At 42.8% G+C, this 23,706-nt stretch overlaps 1 protein-coding gene across 1 annotated transcript in view; it reads left to right on the forward strand.

The window, feature by feature from the left end:
- The first annotated feature begins 18,150 nt into the window (after positions 1-18,150).
- The window catches only part of MICU2 (mitochondrial calcium uptake 2), a 75,749-nt gene continuing 70,193 nt past the window's right edge, over positions 18,151-23,706 (forward strand). Inside the window, exon 1 of the mRNA XM_019652366.1 lies at positions 18,151-18,443. Within this exon, the coding sequence (XP_019507911.1) occupies positions 18,240-18,443 (204 nt within the window). The 5' untranslated portion in view covers positions 18,151-18,239. The remainder of the gene's footprint in view (positions 18,444-23,706) is intronic.

The following is a 23,706-nucleotide window of genomic DNA, read 5'->3' on the forward strand; positions in this document are numbered from 1 at the left end:
TCTGCTAACAAACTACCACTTTGGGGAAGTCACTGCTCTTCTCTGTGTTCAATCAGAAGACTTCTCAGGGCCCTTTCTGCTCTAAATGGTAAGAATTTTTAGGATAATGGCAAGGAATAAGCTGAAGAAGACGACCCAGATCACGCTGCCTCTGTCCAGAGAGGGGGCCCGGAACCTTTCTGCTATGCTTCCTACCCAGACGTGCAGAAGCGGAGACCGGAAGTCCTTGCTGGGACGTTCCGGGTTCCCTAGGCTACTGCGACCGTGGCCAGTTCCGCGTGCCCATGGCCATGGCGGCATCATTTCCGGCCCTCCTGTAACAGCCGAACGTGGGCCGGACAGGAACAGCTGGCCACCTGGTGCCCGCTGGTCCTGTCCTTCTGCCACCTCCACAGACAGTCCAGCACAACGGTGACGGAAGCTCGGGAGAGCCCGTCAAGGCCGCGAAGGTACAGAGGGGGCTCCCTGTGGAATCAGTCCCTACTTATTAGAGGGACCGAGGGAGAAAGAGTACCTGGAATACTTGGGTAAGAACACATCTAGCTCCCGGATCCTGCGGCGAAGGCCAGGAGAACAGGGAAGCTCATCTGCCAGTGCATTTCCAGGAGTGGCCAGGAACAGCTGCGCATCACCTTGTACAAACTGTTCCATGGGGCAGACACAGGAGGAGTGCCAAGGGCTGCATGAGGCTACACTACTGCGGGCTCTGCAGCAGGAGCATAGGCCAAGGACACCACCATCAGCAATGGTGAGGCGTCAAGTTCTACTTCTTACCTCCCACCCTTCCAGGATTTTCAATAGGAGACAGAGCCAGTGTCCAGGGATGGGTTTCCCACTTACCCCATGTATCTGTCCCTGAGAAAACATGTGCTTCTCCTTGGCCCACCTCCTCTCCTGTCCTACATTGTCCCTGATCCAGGATCTGTAAACCTAACACTTGACACGTAAGTACATACACACACCTGAACAAGCTTTTGTCTCTTTCCCCTCCTGTCCCTTTAGCTGCTGTTGCCTCCCCTCTCAGACTGGTGCTGGATCCTTCCTTGGGGATGGTGGGAGCGCTGGCTGCAGGCAGCCTTCCAAGCAATATGAACATAGGAGGCCCAAGAAGAGGCCTGAGCCTGGCACTGAGAGGTAGGGCCAGACACTGATTTATGATATTAAAAAGCTCAAACCCCTCCCCCCAAAATAAAATTATTCCTTGATAATATTCATCCCTGAGCTCAAGTACGCTCACTCTGACTGCTCTTCAAAATTCCAATCATGCATTTTCACTACCTGCTGGACTTCTCTACATCAGTGTTTCAAAAATATCACCAGACCCAATAGAATTCTCCCTCTCTCCTTCACATCCTTTCTCCCTGCAGAGACCTCCTCAGCTACTGCCTTTTTCCTGGTGTTGCCAAGATCCTAAGTCCTCCATGTTTTCCCTCATTTTCAGTATCCTATCAGATGCCAGATTCTTTTGATTCCACTTCTATCTTGTGCCTCAAATTCCCCATCTCCACATCTCCTGCTCCTTTCCTAGGTCAGATCTTTATTTCCTAACTCCTAGACCATTTCAGTCACTTCCTAACTTATCTTTTAGTTCTCTGATGAGAAACTGATGATTCTCCATTAAATATAGAATGAAGTTCAAACACTTCAATCTAGATTTCAGAGAAAAATCCTTTACTTTTGGATCTTTAAATTTCTTTTCAGCCTTATTTTCCACTCCACTTCCCTTTAACCACACCCTACAGTTGATGTTTTCCCAGAACATATCCTGCTTTGTCCTACCTCAACACCCCTGCTCAAGTATTCTGATGGCAGTGTCCTTCAAGGAATGTCTGCTAGTTGACATACTCCCCATTATGGAATTCTGATGCAAACTCTGTTACTTCTTCCCGGAGCACTCCCAATCATAATAAATCCCTCTTTCCTGAAAATACTCCCCAAACACTTTGAACCTGTATTGCAGCATTTATCCCATTTTACCTTGTATCACAAAAATTTTTATGTAAGTCTCTGTCACCAAACTGGAAACTTCTTGAAAACAGGGACTGTGTCCTATTTACATCTGCATCATCCACAAATTCTAGCAAAATCCTTTGTTCATAGTGAGTACTTTATAAATACTTGTGATAGGAACGAACAAAAGTCTCATGAAAATCAGAGTAGATTAACCTACAACAGGAGTCAGCTCTTTAGGAAATGTTAGGATGTCCTTCTTGTTTTCTTAATTTGTTTTTATCTATATGTTAATTAACAAGATGTTGTATATTGCCACCATCTACTATGGAAAGCTAGTAAGACAGGATGGAGGATTTGAGAAAAATGGCTTCAACCAAAACTTCATTGACAACAAGCATAAAGAAATTTACAAACCGTGCCCTATAATTTGTCATTAGAATGCTGGATTTAGGTTGTTTTGTTTGTAAAAGATAAAATATCATAAAGCACCTGTAACCTAATGGGGAATATGCAAGTGTCTTTTGCAAGTTCTTTGATCACATAATATATTTCTTCTTTGCTTTGGGGCTCAAAGAAAGGGGATGACAGAGAGACTGAATGGAAAATGGAAGGGTTGGGGGAGAGAGAAAAGAGGCAAGTAGGGGGAAGCGGGGTAACAGAATAAAAGGCATAAGGAGTAACTTAAAAGGACTAGGAGTGATTTATAATCCGTTTGGTGTCCAGTGCGCTCATCACTCTGCCCTCTTTTCCCAGGTTGTCTTTGATCTTTCTCACAGCTAGTCCCATCTGCTTTCTGGAGAAGCTGGTAGGACCAAGGGTCAGGGCAATGTTATTTCTTCCCTTGTTGAACCTCAGGCTCTCCCTGTAGTCCTGCTTCCTTTCTGCTTTTATTGTGGCTAAAATCAATGACCTGTATGTGTATGTGTGTGGATATACATTTAAAGGGACTGTTGTGAGTTGAATTGTGTCCTCCATAAAGATGTTCTTCCAAGTCCTAACCCCCAGTACTGGTGAATGTGACCTTATTTGGAAATAGTCTTCACAGATGTCATGAATATGAGGTCATAGTGAACTGAAGTGGATCCTAATCTGGTGACTGGTGTCTTCCTAAGAGAAAGGAGATTTGGACACAGAGACACTGACATACACAGGCAGAAGACAGCCACGTGATGAAGGCGGCAGAGATTGGAGTGACATAGCTGCAAGCCAAGGAATGGCAAGGATGACGGCTACCATCAGAAGGTGGAAAGAGGCAAAGAAGTGTTTTTCCCTAGAGTCTCTTCTGACACAGAAGTTCATCCACTTGGCCCAGACTGCTAAACAATGTGGTTTGCTCTACTTAGAAAATATTCTGTAATATTAAGCTTAGGCTGGGCAGTTTTGTTTTATTAATGTTTGATGTCTCAACCAGAAGAAAGCTGTCACTGAAGACGAGAAGAAAGTAGAAGAGTCAACAAATGCCTGTCACCTCATAGGTGTTTAATAAATGCTTGTTGAATGAGTGAATGAATGAATGAATGAATACAAAATTATCAGAAACTCATGAGACATAAAAGCAGAACCTCTGCTCTGATCTCTGAGCACCAAAGAGCTTTCACAAGTTGAGGTGAGTAACACAAGTACAGTTACCACTGGGAAAGCCACAAAATCAAGAATAGCTTGTATAAAGCAATTTACTATAGCACTGCAGAAAATACTATTATTATGCTTGGTAAATAAAATGTTTTCCCAGGTAGAAGGATCTGTGAGGTAATGCAGTGTACGCACTGCTCATTAAATAGATACATAGATAGATAATGAGAATGAGTCAAAATAATTAGATATTAGGTGAACAACTAATTTTATCCTTCCTTTCTCTTCCCCCCAAATTAAACCTGCTCCATCCCATTATCTTTCTCCTCTAGTTTAAATGCTTTATCAAGCAATTCCTGTCTAGTTAAATACTTCTTCTAATTTCCAGCCACCACTCAAATCAATGTTCATTCCTTTTTTGCCCCATGTCCAATCGAACTTTCTGCGATGACAAAAATGTTTGATGTCTGCACTGCAACCCAATGCATGTGGTTACAAGCACTTGAAATGTCGCAGTGCAACCACAGAACTGGGCTAAAAATTTTAATTTAACTTTAATTAACTTAAATAATCACGAATGGCTAGTGCCTACTGTACAGAACAACACAGCTCTAGACTGTTTTTCATTGCTTCCCTCAAGCTCTGTTCTAACCAAGAAACAGTTAATGGCCATCCATCTCCGCACTCTGTTCATTGGCCTTGAGATCTTCACCCTCTCCCCCAGCATTGGAGAGACTGCCAGCCCCTATTCTGCCTGTGGACAGCAAGTATTTGGGGGTTAATGAAGTTGCAAAGAAACCCACTACCCAGCCATTCGGATAATCCATTCGCAATGGAAAAAAAAGGAATTTTATCACAAGAGTGAATGACCCAAGCCCACCCGGAATTTTCATCTATTTCCAGGGACCCATGATAATGACAGTCAGCTGGCACTTTTTAACAGCCACTTTACACAGAGTGGTTTTCCAGACACTCTATAAAACGTTAAAAAAAGAACTGAGCAGGAGGGGTTTCATTGAATTGGGAGAAATCTAACATTCAGAAAGAAATAGTAAATATTTAAAAATCAGATGAATTCAAGACATATTTATTTGCCGTCTTTCTTTTGCTTGTTTCATCTGCTGCCTTAAGTGTGAGCTCTCGCACAGCAGAAGACAGTAGGCCTTTCCTTGAGCGCTGAGGGTCTTAATCCACTCAGTCTGAACCCTCACTACCCAAGCCTCATGGGAGCCTGTTAGAAATAGAGCCCCACCTCATTCCTAAGGAACTTCACTTGCATTTAAACAAGGTGCCCGGGCCATTTGCACATTACAGTATGGAAAAGCACTGATCTGAACTAAGAATTGTCTACACTGATTCTGGTCAATATTTTTGCTTGTTAGAAAGATGGTGACAGGCTGATCATTGGCTTAATCATAATTTAAATCTGAGCGGTAGTATGTTGTGGAAAGAAGGCTCAACTGAGACTAGAAAACCTGAATTTGCTGTTCTTGACTTGATAGTTACCTTGTGATACAACTTCGGGCAAGCCATTAATTTTGTTCAGTTTCAGTTACTTTGTTTTTTCATTACATTCCTTTAATATGTAAATCTAGGGTTTTCTACTAGTCTCTCCCAAGCTCGCCCTTTGGAGTTTCACAAGAGTAATGAACAGACCTTGAATGAATGTTTGGATATAAAAAGCCTACTGTCAGAGTCGTGCACTTGGCCATGATCATGTTACCCAGGATTTGCTCTTTAGCTACCACATTTCAGTGCCTCCCAGATTCACATCCAGACTTAAGCCGTCTCAGACCTATGAGCAACGCTCTCATTTTAAGACTTCCGGAATGACTAGGGAACTGATACTGAACAATCTTCCCTGTAAAGGAACCTAAACCCTTCCATCCCTAAGCTGTAGTTTGAGCCTGATTCCTCCCTTAACTGAAAGGAGCCTTTCACAGATGCCTTTCCAGGGATTATCAGGCAAGCCCTCCAGGAACGGTGCACAGGCTGCTTGGGGGGGAGTGAATGGAAGAAGGAAAACTAAGTGATGTACTTCAGGCAGTGCCAGGGGCACAGGCAAAAGGGAAGGTGGGCAATGCTTCCTTGGCTCACTCATGTTCTCTCGTTTCTTATTTACTATGAATTTGAAGCCCTTTTTCTGTTTGGCTTCAGTGACTTCATATAGTCACTACTTTGTAAAATCACAGGTAGGTCTGTCCTTGCCAGGGCTACTGGAACACTTCCCAGTTGGAGGGACTTGGTCAAGGCTATATTTAGATGCCACACTGCATGTCACAGAAATGTGACTTTCCTTGAAGGTTTGCTCCCACATCCCCTACTTAAACCAAACATACTTTCAAGTTAATAAAAACCCTACCTGCCGAGGCAGCAAATCTGGCTATAATTAAAAGGGAGGAAATATTTTCACAAGAAAATGTGTTTTTTGGTTAAAGCATTAACAATGAAAAACCATGAAAAGTAATAGCAATATACAATTTGTATTCCTCTTTTTGAGGAATATAAATGAACAAGAGGAAGAAGGTTGGAAGAAAACTGAACAAGAGGTTGGAAGAAAATTGTTTTAACTCCTAACTTACTATATTTGAATACCTTTTGTAATGTTTCACATAGGGGCTCCAGTGGAGCCTGTAAAAATAACTTTAAATTCCAATGTCAAGTGGAGCATGAAGATTTGGTTTCATTTTCAAAACTGCTCTGTTGAGAAATACGCCCTAAAAAGCAATTCTCATTTTACTCCATTATAGCTCCAACAGCTGCAGGAAGAATTATAAAATGTATTTAACCTAATCTAAAGTTTAGAATTTTGATCTCTGAGGAAAGTATTTTTGAAGAGTCTCACACATGCTAGAAGGATTTAGAACCTTGATAAGGCTTCACAAAGAGAGAAGCACTGTGAAATTCTAACAAAGGCCTGCCTACTTTTTTCTCCCCAAGAATGCTTCAGATCTATGCTATACAAATTTAATACTTTATATACTGTATTATATATGCCTAATACCTTATTTCTGAATTTTATATCCTCAGGACACATCATACTGTCATGTACAAAAAGATACTTTAGACAAATTCAAACAAACGTTTGTTCGCAGATAAGCAAATGTTACACTCACAGTCACATATTTGTTTTCTGGCAGTTCACACATAAAACCCATGCTTTCAAACATAGTATGTCTTTCTGAAACTGCAGACAGCTCTTTGAAGCATTAACAGTTAATAAGGACCCAGAACCATAGTGAATTGTCAAGCCTATCCCAGGGGACCGTCACAGATGTCTAGAGAAGTAAGAGATGGCCTGTGGCACTCCCTCTGCACTGTGGGCCTCTGCTGTAGTCCCACGGCACTGCCCTTCCACCTGACGGGTAGGCACTGCACTGCCAGCACCTGATCAAGTGACATGTAACTCATCGTCACCGTCATCTTGGGAAAAATCACAGTGCAGTCAGTGTTTCAGTATCTGCTTCTCAGAGGCCATGATAAATTTGATATTTGCACTCGGGAAAAATATACTTACACAATTCTTATATTAATAATAAAAAAGTCCTGACCACTTTTCTCCTTTTACTTCATTAAACAATTTTAATGAAATTTGTAAACGCTGTATTTCTGCCCAAATAATGTTATTATGCTTCTCAGTATCTACATTTGAGAGATGAAATATTTCTTGCAAAAAGACTGCAATACTGAGAGCATTTGAACTGAAATAGATAAGCATATATGTAACAACATGCACTATATAAATATTCCTACAGTTGGTGTCTGAGCCCTAATTGTTTAGTATTATAATGTCTCTTTTCTTAAATTCTATTCCACTTGTTTCATCTAATTACATTTCAAATTTAGCACTTTTAAATCAACACATATACTAACATCTTTATTAATCAATCAACCAAAAAAATATTTATTAAATGTTATTGGGAGAGTACCAAAAATCTAGAAGACATGTTACAAACTCTTGAGTTTATTTTCTAACTGAAAAATGTGACAAAACAGGTAATAGTAAAATTCTACATATTCTTAAACATATTCATAATGGCTTCTTTACCAAAAAATATTTTAGACATTTAAAGAAACATTAAACCAGGGACTTTTTAAATTTATTTTTTAGCAAGAAAGTAAGGTGACACATGAAAATAAAGGTGAGAGATCAGACTGATACTACCCATCACAAATATGAACAGTGTGTACCAGAGTGTATATCATGCAGTTACCAGACACAAGCCGCAGAGTTGGCACTGAACATGACCAGTTACCAGACGCAGGGTGTTCCTGAGTGAAGAGCAGACCGGGTATCGGGTGGGGATGTGTTATTATTCCTGGACTAAGAAATCCCCCCTCATTCTTATCAGGGGATTCAATGTGAGAGAAGGCTACAACTTCAACCACACTCTTTCAGTTCTATAATAGTGAGTTTCACTTTGCTGTTCTGCATTCTTCAGAGTGATGTCAATGAAAGACAGTAAATAATTAAGAACTCAGGGAATACTAACAGATAACCTGATAACAGATATCAGGCAGGGGAACTCATGGTAGCTACTATAACACCCAACCACAAGGTCTAGGTCACTTGACACACAAAAAAAGTCAAAGTCAAATGTGGACTGTGTTACGCCCTGGCAGCACTTCTCCAACGGGGAGCTCCTCCCTCAGCTATGCCCTCTGGTATGCAGGCCTCCAGGATGGCCGCACAAGATGACCCATGCCCAGCACTGACGAGGGACACTGGTCCTTAACTCAGAATGGATGCAAGTCAACATTCCTTGCACTCCATTGGTCAGATGTGATGACCTGACCACATTTCACTACAAGGGAAGCTGGGAAATGCAACTTCCTGTGTGCACTGGAAGAGGAAAATAAAATGGGATTTGGTGGACTTACAGCACTGTCTTTGTTACAACTGAGAATGCTATGCTGGGAGACTGGATTCAGTCCAAAATGCACTGGACCTGATTCTCCAAGGTGAGCATACATTCCACAGATGACACAGGAACAAAATATTAAAACTTCAATGTAGTTTTATTTTAATCCTACAAAAAGAAAAATATGTATTGTCCCTATGTAAGGTGGCCTTGTGTCCCAACATGCAAAGTATCTTGACAAGAGGAAGAGTCCTAGAAGCCAAAGGAGTGGTGTGAGATGTCAATATGTTGTCAGTTCTCCGTACACTATCAGGGGTGCATTTCTGTGTTTGCACCTATGGCTACGTTACCTGGTGTCAATGCAAATAAGCCTGTTGAGAATGGATAACTGGCTTCAAAAGACTCCTGCAAAAGCACTACAAATGGAAAGTAATACTAAAATACCTGGGCTTTACTTTGATGAAAACAACTATTCGATCAGACAAAGTGAGTAAAAAAATTATCAAGAAGGTTATTTGAAAAACTAGTGGATTTATATCTACTGTAATTAATGATGAGCCTTGTCCTAATATGTATCGTGCCCTGAGATATTAGCTATTACTGGGATGGAGCCATGATAAGAATCAAAACTACTATGCAGAACATGAAGACAAGTCTCTACTAGTAAATTTTTTTCAACAATATTCAATCCAGTACTTGACAAAATTTTACTACATGTAAAGATAAATGTTCACAAGGTCCTTTTGATATTTGTCACTTAATCACAAAGACCAAGGCCCTGAAACCCACTGAGAAAATCCTTGTTTTTCCCATTGTAACAAAAATGACTAAATTATACTAATATTCATTCATTCACTTAATAGTTACTGAAGACCTACTATAGTTATGTGCTAGGCACTGTTCTAGGCACCCAGGTTATAAAAGTGCACAAAACAGGCAGAATTCACTGCTCTCCTAGGGCTGAAATTGAGAGCAGTGGAACTCAACTGGGAGAGACCCCCCTCCTCCCAGGACACTAACTCACAATGTCTGGAGCCACTTCTGCTTTGTACATCTGGGGGGGGGGGGCGTGGAACGGGTGCTATTGGCATCTAGTGGGTGGTAGCCAGGGATGCTGCTAAACATCCTGCAGTGCATAGGACAGTCCCACCACAAAGCTATCTGGCCCAAAGTGTCAATTGTGCTGAGACTGAAAAACCAACGCTTAATTTCCCAAGATGTTTGATATATTATAGAATCTTTACAATACTCTATAAAGTGAGCTAGAATGTGACCATGAAACTCTTAAGACCACACAACAGTTTGCTAGTAAACTAACAGCAAAGTAATTTAAGCTACTGTCACAAGGAAAGTGGAGTTGCATACCTTTCTTTTATAGAATGATGGGTATTCCATATTTATTGCCCACTTCTCCAAGTGACTGTTAGTAATACACATAATATAAAAGCATGTTAATTTATCTCTTACAGGCAAAGGTGATTTTTAAATTTTTTAATGACAAAGTAGTTGCTTTTGAAAGAAACTTGTGCTTGGAGAACACATTTTGAAAACCAGTATTTGGAGGTACAACTGACCCTTGAATAACATGGGGTTTGAATTGCCCAGGTCCACAGAGTTCAAATTGTTCAAGGGTCAACTGTATTTTAGATCCGCAGATACGGAGGCTGACTGTGGAAATAAGAGGGTTTTCTACTGTGAGGGACATCGGAAAACAGAGGCCACAGAGATATCCCCCATGTTGTTCGAAGGTCAACTGTATTTGCACCACTATGTGGTTTGCTGCCCAAAAATGATGTGTGACTAGAAAAACTCATATCTGCACACTTACAAAACCTGAACACTAAATTCTCTAACCTATTTGAAAACCTTTGAACTGAACATTTTGGTGAGTTTTGAAGTCAATTATTTGAAACAAGTGAATGAATGACATCAAGGAAGTTGGAGATTTCAGGGGCCAACCTCCAACAAAAACTCCCCCTAACTGGTGGATGGAACTGTAATATAAGTATCAGAGTGGTATTTCGAACCATGCAAGCTGCCTACTGTCTTCACCATGGCCCGCACCCAGGGCCTGGGATCACAGCTCATCCACAGAGACAGCTGAGAGCAGCCAATGGCTCATGAAAACACCACTGGCCAGCAGTCCAGCCTGGGCTCGGAAGAAGCTGGCAGGAAGCTCCCATTCTCACTGTTTTCCACAACAAACAGCACAAATATGGCGGCCTCTAACCTTCCACACCGCTCGGCTCACACTTTTTGCTTCCTGGTGCTTCAATTCACTTGACCTCCTGATTTTGAATGTGGTTCCTCCCAGCCCACCCAGCCAGGCTCCCCAGGAGGCCATCAGGACCTCCAAAGTATAAGCACAAATAGGCCACTTGGCCTCGGTGTCCAAGTTCAGAGGGTCTGGGTAGAACCGGCAGATCTGCTACCCCACCCTGTGGCTTTCTCCTTGAAGACAGATGCTCCCATCACCCCTCCCCCCAGGTAGCCCAGCAGCAGCCCCAGCACTCCACCTGGACTTGCTTTTCTACATACCAACACCCCCATACTGAAACCGCCCCCAATAAGATGCCGCTCTGCACGTGACTCACAGATTCAGGCGGATTGGCTCAACTTCTGAAGAAGTCCCCCATGGTATGGCCGGGAACTGCTGGCTTTCCAAAGCCCCACAGCCCTGCAGAGCTCCGCGTGTGCCAGGGAACTGCATCTGGGCCACTGGTCCTTAGCCTGGCCTGAAGCTCCGCCTCCACCCCAACACCCAAGGGTTGCAGCTGAAGGCCTCACACTGAAAGAGGTCACTGTGGTGATCAGAAAGTGTGCCAGAATGAATCCCTCAAGGCCACCTGCATCACCTACCTGCGAGCCAAGCATGTGGCAGGTGGCCAGCATCCCAGCCATCAGTCGGCTTGTGTTCAGGCTGCAGATCTGTCCACCCTGCGAGCTGCTGGAGGGTCTCCTGTCACACCCAGCCGGCACACTCCTTGCCAGGTCTCCAGCATTTCTCACCTTCTGACCATCCTTGTCTCTGCGAGAGCCTTTAAATGGCACCCATCTCGGTGTATTTTTCTGAGTCCCTGAAGCACCAAACAATCTTGACCAGTCAGTTGGACAAAGAAGCTTCTGAAGGAAGCTGAGGCTGTGGCCAGATGACCAGCCTCTGGTCCTGCTGGACAAACCACCTCAAGCTAGTGGTGCTGCGACCACATGTTCACACCGCTTGGTAGCCTAAAGGCAGCAGGTAACCAACGTATCTACTCTTGGGAAAAAGAAAGCATAATGAAATTGAATTTCTTTTTGTTTTTTTAAGAAGCAATAAAAATAGCAAAGCTTTTGCATCAACTTCATGCCTTAGTCTTTTGCACAATTGAAGACAGGCTATGATATTCTGGATGTCTCAGTGCACATGAATACATATCAATGACTTGGAAATTTCAGCTGAAATCCTGGGATCAAGGAACATTTCAGTAGATTTTTCATCCTTGGCCCCTTTTTCCCCTTGCCAATTTGGACGTGCCATCTGTCTTAACTCTTCTCTAGTCGTCATCTTTGATTTGCTTGAGATGTATGGTTTAAACTGAAAGGGGGCAAAGGAAAGAAAAGTGTGAATTTTCTTTCTTGTTGGGCTTATGCAGAACTTTGGAGATGGTATAACTGACTTGAAAATAATCACATTTCCTGGACATACACAATCTGTTCCATAAATGTGTTTTCAGAGAAAATCCTGTTTGCAACTTCAAACACTTTACTCTCACTCATTTGTAAATGTACTTCATTATAACACAGACCACTCTCCCATGATACAGAAGTGTTACACAACGTTTATACAGTAAGACTCTTTACTCTTCTTACCATTACCATGGTGCCCCGACTTCCCAGCATTTTATGCAATCTTTGCAACTTTTTTCCTCAGTGAAGTTTTGTGCATCCATTGGATTACAAACATTAAGAAAAAGAAAACCAAAATGTGGTTTGGTATGTGGGTTTTCTTATGAGTCCTCATCTTTTGAAAATACATAATGAAATACATAGAATAAAATTACCTGGTTGGGGGACTTGGAGGAGGTTCAATGAAACAAGAAGGGTCATGAGTTGGTAACTGTTGATGTCTGGTTAGATACACGTGGTACATCATTTTATCTAATTTTGCATATATTTAAGTTTTTTTAATAATAAAAAGCTTGAAAGGGCACAAGTATGATTTCATTTCATCAGGTAATAATACACTCCTTTCATTTGAATTAATATATTTTTGTGAACTATCTTTTTGAGCTTTGACAGGCATTAATAACTAATGTCTAAATTAACTGAACATATTGCCAGACCTTTGTATCTCAAAACTTAAAACTGTCTATGTTAATAAGGCCAATTTAATCAAATTGATCTCACTGAAATATTGTTAACATTTTGAGAACAAAACAATTGCACCTTTAATATTAATTAAAATCTTATTTTATAAATACTATTTCATGTTTATCTCATTATTAAAATTTTTGTTTTTTAACATTTAATTATAAATATGTAATTTAAGAAATAAACATACATAAATGGGGCAACATGCTTTACAAGTGTGAAGCATAGGAGCCACTATCCAATGTGTGGTGACCCTGGCCTGTGACAGGGCACCACGAGGCGAAGAAGCTGTGTCTTACTGGCTTTTGCATCTCTAAGGTGTGCCACTATGTTTGGCATGTATTTTACACTCAGTACAGTAATGATGAAAGGAAAAAAAAAGTCACTTTGGAGTGGCATAGACTGAGAATTTTAGAACTGAAAAAATAAACTGAAACCAATCTCCTCATTTTCTGACAAGGAGATAGAGGGTTAGGGAGGTTAAATCACACAGCTAATGGAAGTATGGTGAGAGAAATGTTCTAGGAAAACTGATCTGACATAGATCTATGGGATGCTTCAGAGGAGAAAAAGACAAGAACCAACAGTACGTGTCAAGAGACGACTGCAGTCATCAAAGTACATGGCAATGAGAGTGCAAACTGGGACGATGGGAAGGGAACAAGAAGCAGAGGAGGGTCTGAAAAACATTGAAAATTGACTCCTGGCCTTGTTTTGTCACTGCCAGTAAGACTGAATCTTGACCTATTTCTACACATGCTGGTATCAATCATGATATCCAGATACATTTACCCATGGTCCCAAACTGCACCAAAAAAGACATAAGTAGCAATTCTTTGGACTCATCTAGGGCCTCTGAGAGTGAATCATAGCCTCCAGTACACAATTATCCACCATAAATATAGTATAACCTCTGTCTATTCCAAGCAATGGTTCTTTAATAATGTCCATTTGTGTGTCATTTATTATACTTTATTACTGTAGGATTAAGTTCAACCTCCTTAATTCACCTTTTAAAATCCTCCATATTTTTTCTCCTCCACCTGAGATAATCAGTCTTATACATTATTCTTTAATACAACAGTAAACAATGTGTCAGAATCAGGATAGCAATTTTGTTTATCTTCCCCACACAAAGATGCATGAGTTAATAACTTTGTCTTTTAAAATGGAAATATAATACAGTAAATGTCTTCAATGAGAAAAGCTAGTTGATCTCCTTCGTTCAAGATCAGAAACCCAGGGAAAATCAAAGTTTTGGTTGCAGGTAGTAGGGAGATAATTTGGAGAAGCCCAGGAGACAGTGGGCAAGAAAGGCCAGGATAAAATCTGGACAGGCAGAAGATAATCGCTGGGTAGAGTGTCTGAGACACAGAGGAGATCAAATACAAAGTGGGTGAGGATGGCAAAAAAGGAGTCGTGAACACCCCAAAGACAACTGTGAGGAGGGTCAGGAGAGCTGACAGCTGTGCCATATATTGGTGGAAATTACTGCATGATCCCCTTGTGGTCCCCAAGTCACTCAAGGCCAGCCCTAAACCAACTAGCCCTTCTGTTCCAAGACATGTAAACCACACCGTATCTAGTTCTCTTCCTTACTATTCTCAACTGTATTATTCCTCCAATCTTGGAGGACTCTACCTATCCAAACCTTTCTCACTTTCAAGGTCCAGATTAAGTCTCCTCCCTTCCCTAGATGCCTTTCTGATTGCTCCAGCCACCATGCTCTTCTTCCTCTCTAAATTCCAATAGTTAAATGCCACCTTGCATCATTTTGAAATTCAGACTTGGTCTCTTCAGTGAAGTAAAGCCCCTTGAGAACAGTTTTTCTGCCTCAAAACTGTTTTTCTGTCCCTTTGCACAGAGTAAGTGAATTATCTTGAAACTATCGGTGTTTCTCTTTTGTTTTTCTCAACTACCATCTCAAACAGCATAGATCTTATAGCTTTAGAAGCAGTTCCTTATTTGGGTATTGGTTTATAAACTACATGGTTGAAAATACATCCCAGCCAAGGACTTTCTCTACAGCTGGTAATGAAGAAATGAACAAAGCTGGAACCTAAAAAGACCAATATAGTCAAGTGCTTAAAGAAATGTCAGCAGCTGCCAGGGAAGATTTCATACTTAGAATGGTTAGTCGGCTAGAGACTGGTTCTATTATAAGAATTTGTTTCCTCTGAAAAAGAAAAATTTGAATACATTAAATCTTAATGAGAGTGCTAGAGGCCTGGGCATGTTAACACACACACACACACACACACACACACACACACACAACACACACACACACACACACAAAACTAATTACAAAGCAGTTTTCCAAATAGGTTCAAAATTTTTCAGCAAAAGAAAATAAATTAAATTGAGGTTTTGTCTTGAAAAATAAATTACACAAAAGGAATAATATGTTTCTGTATGTTTGGTGCCCAAAGAACGGAGATAAGCACACCAAAGTTTCATTTGTGCCATCTGTGTAGTCACTTATTCATATATTCATTCATTGAATGTCTGACATATGTTGGGCACTGAGGAAACAGAAAAACAAGATATCTCAGCTACAAACTGTGGGAGAAATACCATGTTTCAAATACGCCACATGCTCTAATAGGAATATGCACCAACTGGGGGCTTGGGGTCATGACTAAGTAAAAGATGTGAGGTTTCATTTAATGGCTATAGGAACTGTGTGAATTAGTATGTATACAAATAACCTCCCATTTTAACCATGGTTTATGGAAATCAAGAATAAACTACAAGATAAGACATCAGGATGTCCAAACATAGCCTAGAAATCCTATAATCACCAGGGCACAGAAACAAGCTAGTTTTCAATAATCCAGAAAAGGAGGACACATGCCAGGAGCTACTAGGGTTAGGAGAGGTGAAAAACAGACCAGAGGTCTACGAGGTCAAGCAGGGAAATCTCAGGTTAGACAGACCAGTGATCTGGAATCATGAACTTTCGGTCATTTGTGATCAGAAGGCAGGAGTAAGCCAGACCTTGAAGAAGGTGAACTAACATCTGTGGTGAGTCGACCGTGTGCCAGACATTTGGCTAGTCACTTCCTATAGAATTCTCATTTAATCCCCAACCCCAAGCCATATGAATTATTTACAGTTGAGAAAACTGAGACTCGGGGATTAAATATTTGCCCCAAATCACAGTGACCATCCTGGTAGAACCAGGATTTGAACCCTGTGGTCTGACTCACACACCTGTGCACAGGGAGCCTGACATACTTACTTCCTGGGAAGACACCCTGAGAGTGGTTTCAGCAGCTGGGGAGAGAGGATGCGCCAATTAACTGCAGGTTAATCCAGATAAGCTGGCTGTGAAAAGGGAAGCAAGAACTAAGGGTGGATTATGATCAGAGGATCCAAGGAATGAAGTGGTCAAATTAGATTTAGTGTAGCCCTTGTGTTTTGTTTGTTACTTTTGCAAAACTTCAAGACTGCAGTGATTATAAGATCAGGATTCTCGGCATCTTTGACTTTGGTTCAGTTTCTGCGTGCCCACGCAAAGCTTCCAATGGCCAGGGACACTTCAGAGGCTGGACAAAGTTCATGAGGTAAACTGACTCTGAAATGTCTTGACCAAAGAATGAAGGATCAGAGACGACAAAATAAAGCCAAGTCATCTGCCTCCGCTAAATCGTTTCTTATGACCAATGGAACAGCTAGGACTGAGGTACTGTTCTGATCTGCACTGGGGAAAACGCCTGGGTCCCTGATGACAGCGACATCGGGTAGTGGTGCTTCTGCATGACTTGGTCCCAGGTGTAATAATGGATACTATCAAACACTGAATTAGAATATAGTTTAAATTCAACATTCAGGGCCGGCCGAGTGGCGCGATGGTTAAGAGCTGGCTTGGGACACCAGAGGGCCCCGGTTCGGATCCCACATATGAGGGCCAGTGACACTGTCCTCTACAGCTAAGATGCTGAACAACAGCTCAACCTGGAGCTGGGCTGCCGTGAGTCCGGGGACAGCGAAGGCTGCAGCCCCTGCTGTAGCGGGTTGCCATGGGCTACCGTGTGTAGCCAGCAGCCAGCGTGAGCGGCCAGCAGCCGTCATGAGCGGCCATCCAAAAGCTGGCGACTGATCTGCCTCACCTGGGAAGAGTGCAATGATGGTGCCAACTTGGGCCAGTGAAGCAATGTCCTCCACAACTAGACTGAAGAACAAAAGGATAGCAACTTGTCTGTTCCCCTTCCCCCAATTCCCCAATAAAAATCTTAAAAAAAAAAAATTCAACATTCAGTAAATAGTGATTGCCTGGATTAGAGCGGCTTTGTCTGGGAGTTTATAAGAAAATACTTCATCAAAGTTAGATGACAGGGATAGGATATGATTTGGCAAAAATGGAAGAGCAGTCAAGAATATGAGGATAGGTAGATACAGAGAATAAAATGATTGTTGCCAGATGGGAGCGGGGTTGGGGGATTAGTGGAAAAGGTGAAGGGATTAAGATGTACAAATTGGTTGTTACAAAAGTCATGTGATATAAAGTACAGCATAGGGAATATAGTCAATAATATTGTAATAACTATGTATAGTGCCAGGTGGGTTCTAGACTTATCGGGTGGATCACTTCATAAGTTATATAAATGTCTAACCACTATGCTAACCACTTGAAACTAATATATTGTATGTCAACTGTAATTGGAAAAAATTTTCAAGAATATGATAGGAAGGATGAGGAAGACACTTTTTTCCCCTAAGTTGGCCATTTTTGCAAGATGAAAAAGCTTCTAGATGGTATAATGGTTGCACAAGAACATGAATGTACTTAGTGCCACTGAATTGTAGACCTAAAAACGGTTAAAATGGTAAATTTTATGTATATTTTATCACAATCTAAAACTAAATTTTAAAAAAGTATGCTTAGCTGCTTAAGTGACACAAGGAGAAACAATTTTGTAACAAGGTTTACAAGAGGTCAGAGAACTAACTGATGTTATTTTAAATGCCTGTGTAAAATTACCTACAGCTTTTGTAGATTTGTACACATGACAGTTTTAATAAATTCTTAATACAGGTAGGCTTGTGGAACTGAGAGCAAATCTAGTTCTCAGGGATGCACAACATTCCAGCTCCGAGTCCCAACCACTACTCGGATCGTGCCTGTCGGAGGGCAAGCTGCAGTTTATCACAGTTATCACAAGTGCTGCCTCCTGTCCACGGTATAGCGCTGACTAACCCTGGACCCCTCAGTGACCAACACAGAGTGACACTCTCGCTTACGGGAAACGTGGCACTTCCTCCACAACACGGCTTTGTCTAGCCCGGGACTGAGGGCCTACTTGGTCATCCGGGCCCCTTTCCAGTTCCGCCGTTCCCAACACAGTGGAAGGCGTGTCCTCGATCCCTGCCAGCAGCTCCGAGGTCGCCCGCAGCTCTTTCTGGACGCAGGAAGCGGGGCGGGGCGAAGGCCTCAGGATCTCGCGAGGCCCGCCAGGCGCGGAAGTTCTCGCGTCGCGGGGCGCTTCCGCAAAGATGGCGGCGGCCCGAGGCGTTCAGCTAGCGACCTGGGGCGCGAGGCTGTGGCGCGGGTTGGCTGCCGGCCGGCGGGCCGTCCTGGGCCCTGGCCCCTTGGCGGCGGCAGTGGCCGGTGTGGCGCTGGCAGGAGCGGGAGCGGCGTGGCACCACGGCCGCGTGAATGTGGCAGCACCCGAGGGCAGCCTCACAGTCTTAGCGCAGGTACTGACGGGCCCCTTCCGCCAGCCGCCGCCGAGCTCCTCCTTCCTCCGACGCTGGGGGCCGCGGGAGGCGGAGTAAGGTGCAGGTGGCGCCGCGGAGACCCCGACGGGGGTGAGTGAAAGCCCCACCGTGAGACCCCCACCGCGCGCCCCCGCGGGTTCGCGAGCCTGTGACAGCACGTCCCGCCTCTCCCGGGAGTAGAAAGGCCTGCAGCCCAGCTCCACAGACAGAGCCAGGCGACACAAATTCAGCGGTCATGGGTGTGGGCGTGTCTTAGTTCAACTCTGAACTCGCACACTTTTCCTTGCACGGTGCCCCTCCCTCCCAGGTCGGCGAAGCGGGCGCAGAGCTGCAGGTCGTGCTCCCCTTTCCCACCCAGGCGTACCAAAGCTTTTACTACTGATTCTTTGCAGAGCGTGGTGAAGTTGTCCCTAATAGATGACTTTTTTAAAATCGTAAAAATGTCAACCATGGAGATTAGCCGGCTGATAATGTCCAGATTTTATGATCAACTGTAAGAACATTATTACGTGATCATAAACCTTAATACTTGTGTGGACTCGAGCACTAAGCCAAAGGCGTTTCTTCTAACATCCCCCACATTTTAAAAGTAAAGGCCAAGTTTCCTAGTTCAGTATAAAGTGGCTACATAAAACATTTGAGAATTTGAAAAAGCCCTACTTTTAATTGTTTTATGGACATTGTAATAAGTTTTTGTGTGTGATTTTTTAAAATTAAAAGCAGTATTTTATTTTTCTGTTTGTTATATTTACGTTATGCCTTTTTAATGAAAAACTCAACACTCATACAATAAAAGAGAAGAAAGCAGGCCTTGTGAGTTAAAATTGACAAGTGATATCTTTTGCTTGTGTTAAATTACAGTGCCACATAGGTAATATGTGCAATAACTCTCCCGTATTCTCGTATCATTTCTGATTACAGGTGGCAGGATCCACCTTCTAGTATTTTAACGGCATTTTTGTTAATCTTGTGTCAAGCAGTTTAGTTTATTATTCATCATTGGTTTTTCTACTTCTGTTCTCAACCCCTTCATTCGCCCTATATAGGATCCTTAGGTTAATCTTCCCAAGAATATCACTCTGTGTACCCTTCTTTGGAAACCATTAGTGCCTGGATCTGCCTCTGATAAAATCCATATTCTTTATTTTTGTCATTCAGTCACACTCTGACCTGTCACCACTCAGACACACCTCCCAATCAAAGTGGATTCACACCCTGTCCCCAGAACAAGACTTCAGTTTTACCCCTTCAGCAATTTGTAGTCTGATTTCAGCTCATGTCTCATTGCTTTTTTTCTGGCCAACTTCTAGTCTGTTTGTGTTTTAAATTCCTGACATGACACTAAAATCTTTACATCAGTGTAGTATTTTGAAATCCCCCCAGCTCCCTTCCCTCCCCCTCAGCCTTTGGTACTTTCAGTCTAAGGTAATGCAGAAAGCATTTGATTATCTGGTTTTTTTACAGAGTTTGTTGACATAGCATTGGCTTGATCTGCTGTTTGACCAATTTAATACAGTGGTTCTCATTCTTTCACCATCACAGTGGACTTGAAGATGAGCGTGCATTCCTCCCAGCAGCCATGGCTGAGCACAGCAGGGAGAGGCCTACACAGTTAGACTCCCTCCACCTCATTGATTCTTTCTTTTTTTTTTTTTTTAATTTTGAGCTCAGATCAAGTGTAGAAACCTTCATAGTTACAAAGGTCAGTAGTAAAATCTTTTCATGATTGCTCAGAACTGAGTAGCCTTTCATGTACACATATCCCCCAGCTCCACAATCTCATTCATCCGTCAGCAAGCCATCAGTTACCCACTATCACCTTTATAAACACACACACCCAGATGTGGTCCCTAACTGTTTTATATTACTTTATACTTTCGCTTTTCAGAACTACAGAGATCATGCCTTAGGTGGACTGGAAGGTCTTCTGATGCTCACACTTAGCTATTTTCATCATTGATCCACTACAGTAAGATCAGATCTCAGAACCATCTATTCTGATAACACCCCCCCAACAACGCCTCCCAGGGTCCTGTGAGTCCCTCCACCACTGCCACCACCACCACTTTGAAGTCATGTGTGCATAGTTGACAGTTACTGAGATAGATAGTACATGTCATCTCTTGACACAATTTTATTTTATGTTTTATTTAGTGTAGTGATTTACTTAGTATTGCAAAGTGGTAAAATCTTCCTGATATGGATTTATAATTATAGTGATAATGTCCTTCATTTTCAATAGAAAGTGATTTTTCTAGCAAAAATAGTTATTTTATGTTAATCGAGTCCCACACTCTTCTGGTTCCCATTGTGAGCAACAGCTTGCATTTGTGAGAGTCAGTAAGGAATTAAGGGTAGAATTCAAGGTCATGAAACAGCAAATAAATTGAATTTCCCTTCTTTCCTTCCTTCCGCAATTATTGAAGTGCCTACTCTACCAGGCAGCATGCAAGCAGCGGGGATTTGAGACACAGTTCAAGTGCTTCCCAGTTTCCTTACAGTATGGGAAACACTGTGCTAGGGTAGCAAGTGCTGGGTGCTGTGGGGGCACATGAAAATTCATCTAACACAATCCTGGTTTCCAGAAACAGTGATGTAAACTGACAGCTGTTAGATGATTGGCAGTTTGCGAGGCAAAGAGAGCTGGAAGAATATTGCAGGCAAAGGAAATAGTATTGCAAAGATCTGAAGGTAAGAGTTTAACTTAGTAGGATAAGAGCTACAAAACATGACTTTCAAAATTGAGGGTGAGTGGTGGCAAGGGGTCGTCGGATCATGAAGTGCCCCTGAAGCCAAATGATAGAAATGTTTATCTTGAGAACAGCAGGGATCCGCTGTAGGGTAACTTACCCCTCATGGGCCCCAAAAGTTCCAGGCATAGAATTCAGGGGGTCTATGAACTTAGGTAGAAAAAGATTACTTTTTGTTTTCATTGACCTAGAATTTAACAGTTTCTTCAATTATGAATATAGGCAACAGCTACAGTAGTATTTACAGCAACTGACTGTCATCAATAGAAACCTCAGATATTTTCCTATTATATTACAGTTGTTACAGATATCTCAACATATCACTTTAAAATTAGAGGACTGGGCCGGCCGAGTGGCGCGATGGTTGGGAGCTGGCTTGGTACTGCCGGAGGGCCCCGGGTTCGGATCCCACATGTGAGGGCCAGTGACACTGCCCTCCGCGGCTGGGATGCTGAATGGCAGCTCGACCTGGGGCTGGGCTGCCGTGGGTCACCGGCAATGGCGTGGGCTGCGGCCCCTGTGGCAGTGGGTTGTCATGGGCTGCCATGTGTGGCCGGCAACCGGCGTGAGTGGCCGGCAGTCGCGGTGAGCGGCCGTCCAGAGGCCGGCGACTGGTCTGCCTCGACCAGGAGGAGCGCAGTGATGGTGCCGGCTTGGGCCAGTGGGGCAGCGTCCTCCACAGCTAGACTGAAGAACAGAAACAACAGCAACTTGTCTGTTCCCTTTCCCCCAGTTCCCCAGCGCTGTTCCCATCCCCCCAATTCCCCAATAAAAATCTTAAAAAAAAAAAAATTAGAGGACTTATTAAACTTGCCACCTTTTCATGGTTATTTAATGCAAAAATAAAGAATTACTTATATTGCTGTATTGCAAATATAGATGGCTTGAGTGACCAGCTAAAGCTGTGTTTAAAATGGCTAAATCCAGTTTATAATTATTGTGCCTTTCCTCCAAGTTTTAATCCATCTATATTCTTACGCTTGTTTTCAGTTTTAAAGCATTTTCACTTACCACTGAGTAGTGGCTCGTTACTTTGCAGAATGTCCCTTAATTTAGATTTGGCTGGAGTTTCCTCGTGATGTAGGCGTTTTTTGTTTGGAATGACACTAAGGCCATGCTCTGTTCTTTTTAGTGCATCATGTTTGGAGGCACACAGTGTAGATTTCTACTGATGATGTTATTATCATTTGGTAAGATGTTATCGGTCAGGTTTCTCCATTGTAAAGTTAATTAGAGTAGTTTTTTGTTTTGTTTTGTTTTTAAAGATTTTTTTTTTAATTGGGGAATTGGGGGAAGGGGAACATCGCTAGAGAATTGGGGGAAGGGGAACAGACAAGTTGCTGTCCTTTTTGTTCTTCAGTCTAGTTGTGGAGGATGTTGCTTCACTGGCCCAAGTTGGCACCATCATTGCGCTCTTCCCGGGCGAGGCAGATCAGTCGCCAGCTTCTGGACGGCGGCTGCTGGCCGCTCACACTGGCTGCTGCCCGCTCACGCTGGCTGCTGGCTACATACGGTAGCCCATGGCAACCCACTGCAGCAGGGGCTGCAGCCTACACCATTGCCAGCGGCTCACAGCAGCCCAGGTCCAGGTTGAGCTGTTGTTCAGCATCTTAGCTGTAGAGGGCAGTGTCACTGGCCCTCATATATGGGATCTGAACCGGGGCCCTCTGGCATCCCAAGCCAGCTCTTAACCAACGCGCCACTTGGCCGGCCCTAGAGTGTGTTTTGTACTTGTTAATCAGTAAGTATTTTGGGGACACTACTTTGAGGCTTTGTGGGGCTTTCTCACCATTCATTCATTCATATCTGTTTGGACTTGATTCCTGTTTTATTCAAAAAGCTTCGATCTATGGCCATCATATTTATGTGGCTGCTCGATCTCCCCATGTGTATAACCAGTGTCCTGAACGCTGTGCCTTGGACATACGTTCCCATTCCTTTCACCCTTGACAAAAGGAAGAGGGGCTGCAGCCAGCTCTTACTGATGGATCTAAGAGAAGAGAACTTCCAGCATAGGTAACACAAAATGACAGCTGACTTGCCGAGTTATATGGTTGATGAAATGGTAGACAAATAAAGGGAAGAGGGCAGAGGTTACCTGGAAAAGCAACTGAGGCAGATGAGAGTAGACACCCGCCCCCACTGACTAAAACTGTGTTCAAATGTTTGCTTGTGCTGACCTTGATACTGAAAGGATTTAAAGTGGCTTAGAAAAATGCTACTGCGAGTTATAATTTTTAAATAGAGAGGAAAATAATACAAGATGAAGCTTTAAGAAAGATTAAAATATATGATGTGAAATTTTGTATTAAGCTTGAGATAAGTCATTAATTTGATTTTAAATTTAGCAGCAAGTTCAAAGAGGGGAATGGGCCGGTTATATGCCACATAGTGCAGTCATGTGCCACGTAAGGATGTTCCGTCGCTGACGGACTGGTGCATGATGGCCGCACACCACATGGCCCAGTAGGTTTGTGTAATGCACTCTGATG

The sequence above is a fragment of the Hipposideros armiger genome, unplaced genomic scaffold, assembly GCF_001890085.2.
Source record: "Hipposideros armiger isolate ML-2016 unplaced genomic scaffold, ASM189008v1 scaffold_178, whole genome shotgun sequence".
NCBI lineage: Eukaryota > Metazoa > Chordata > Mammalia > Chiroptera > Hipposideridae > Hipposideros > Hipposideros armiger.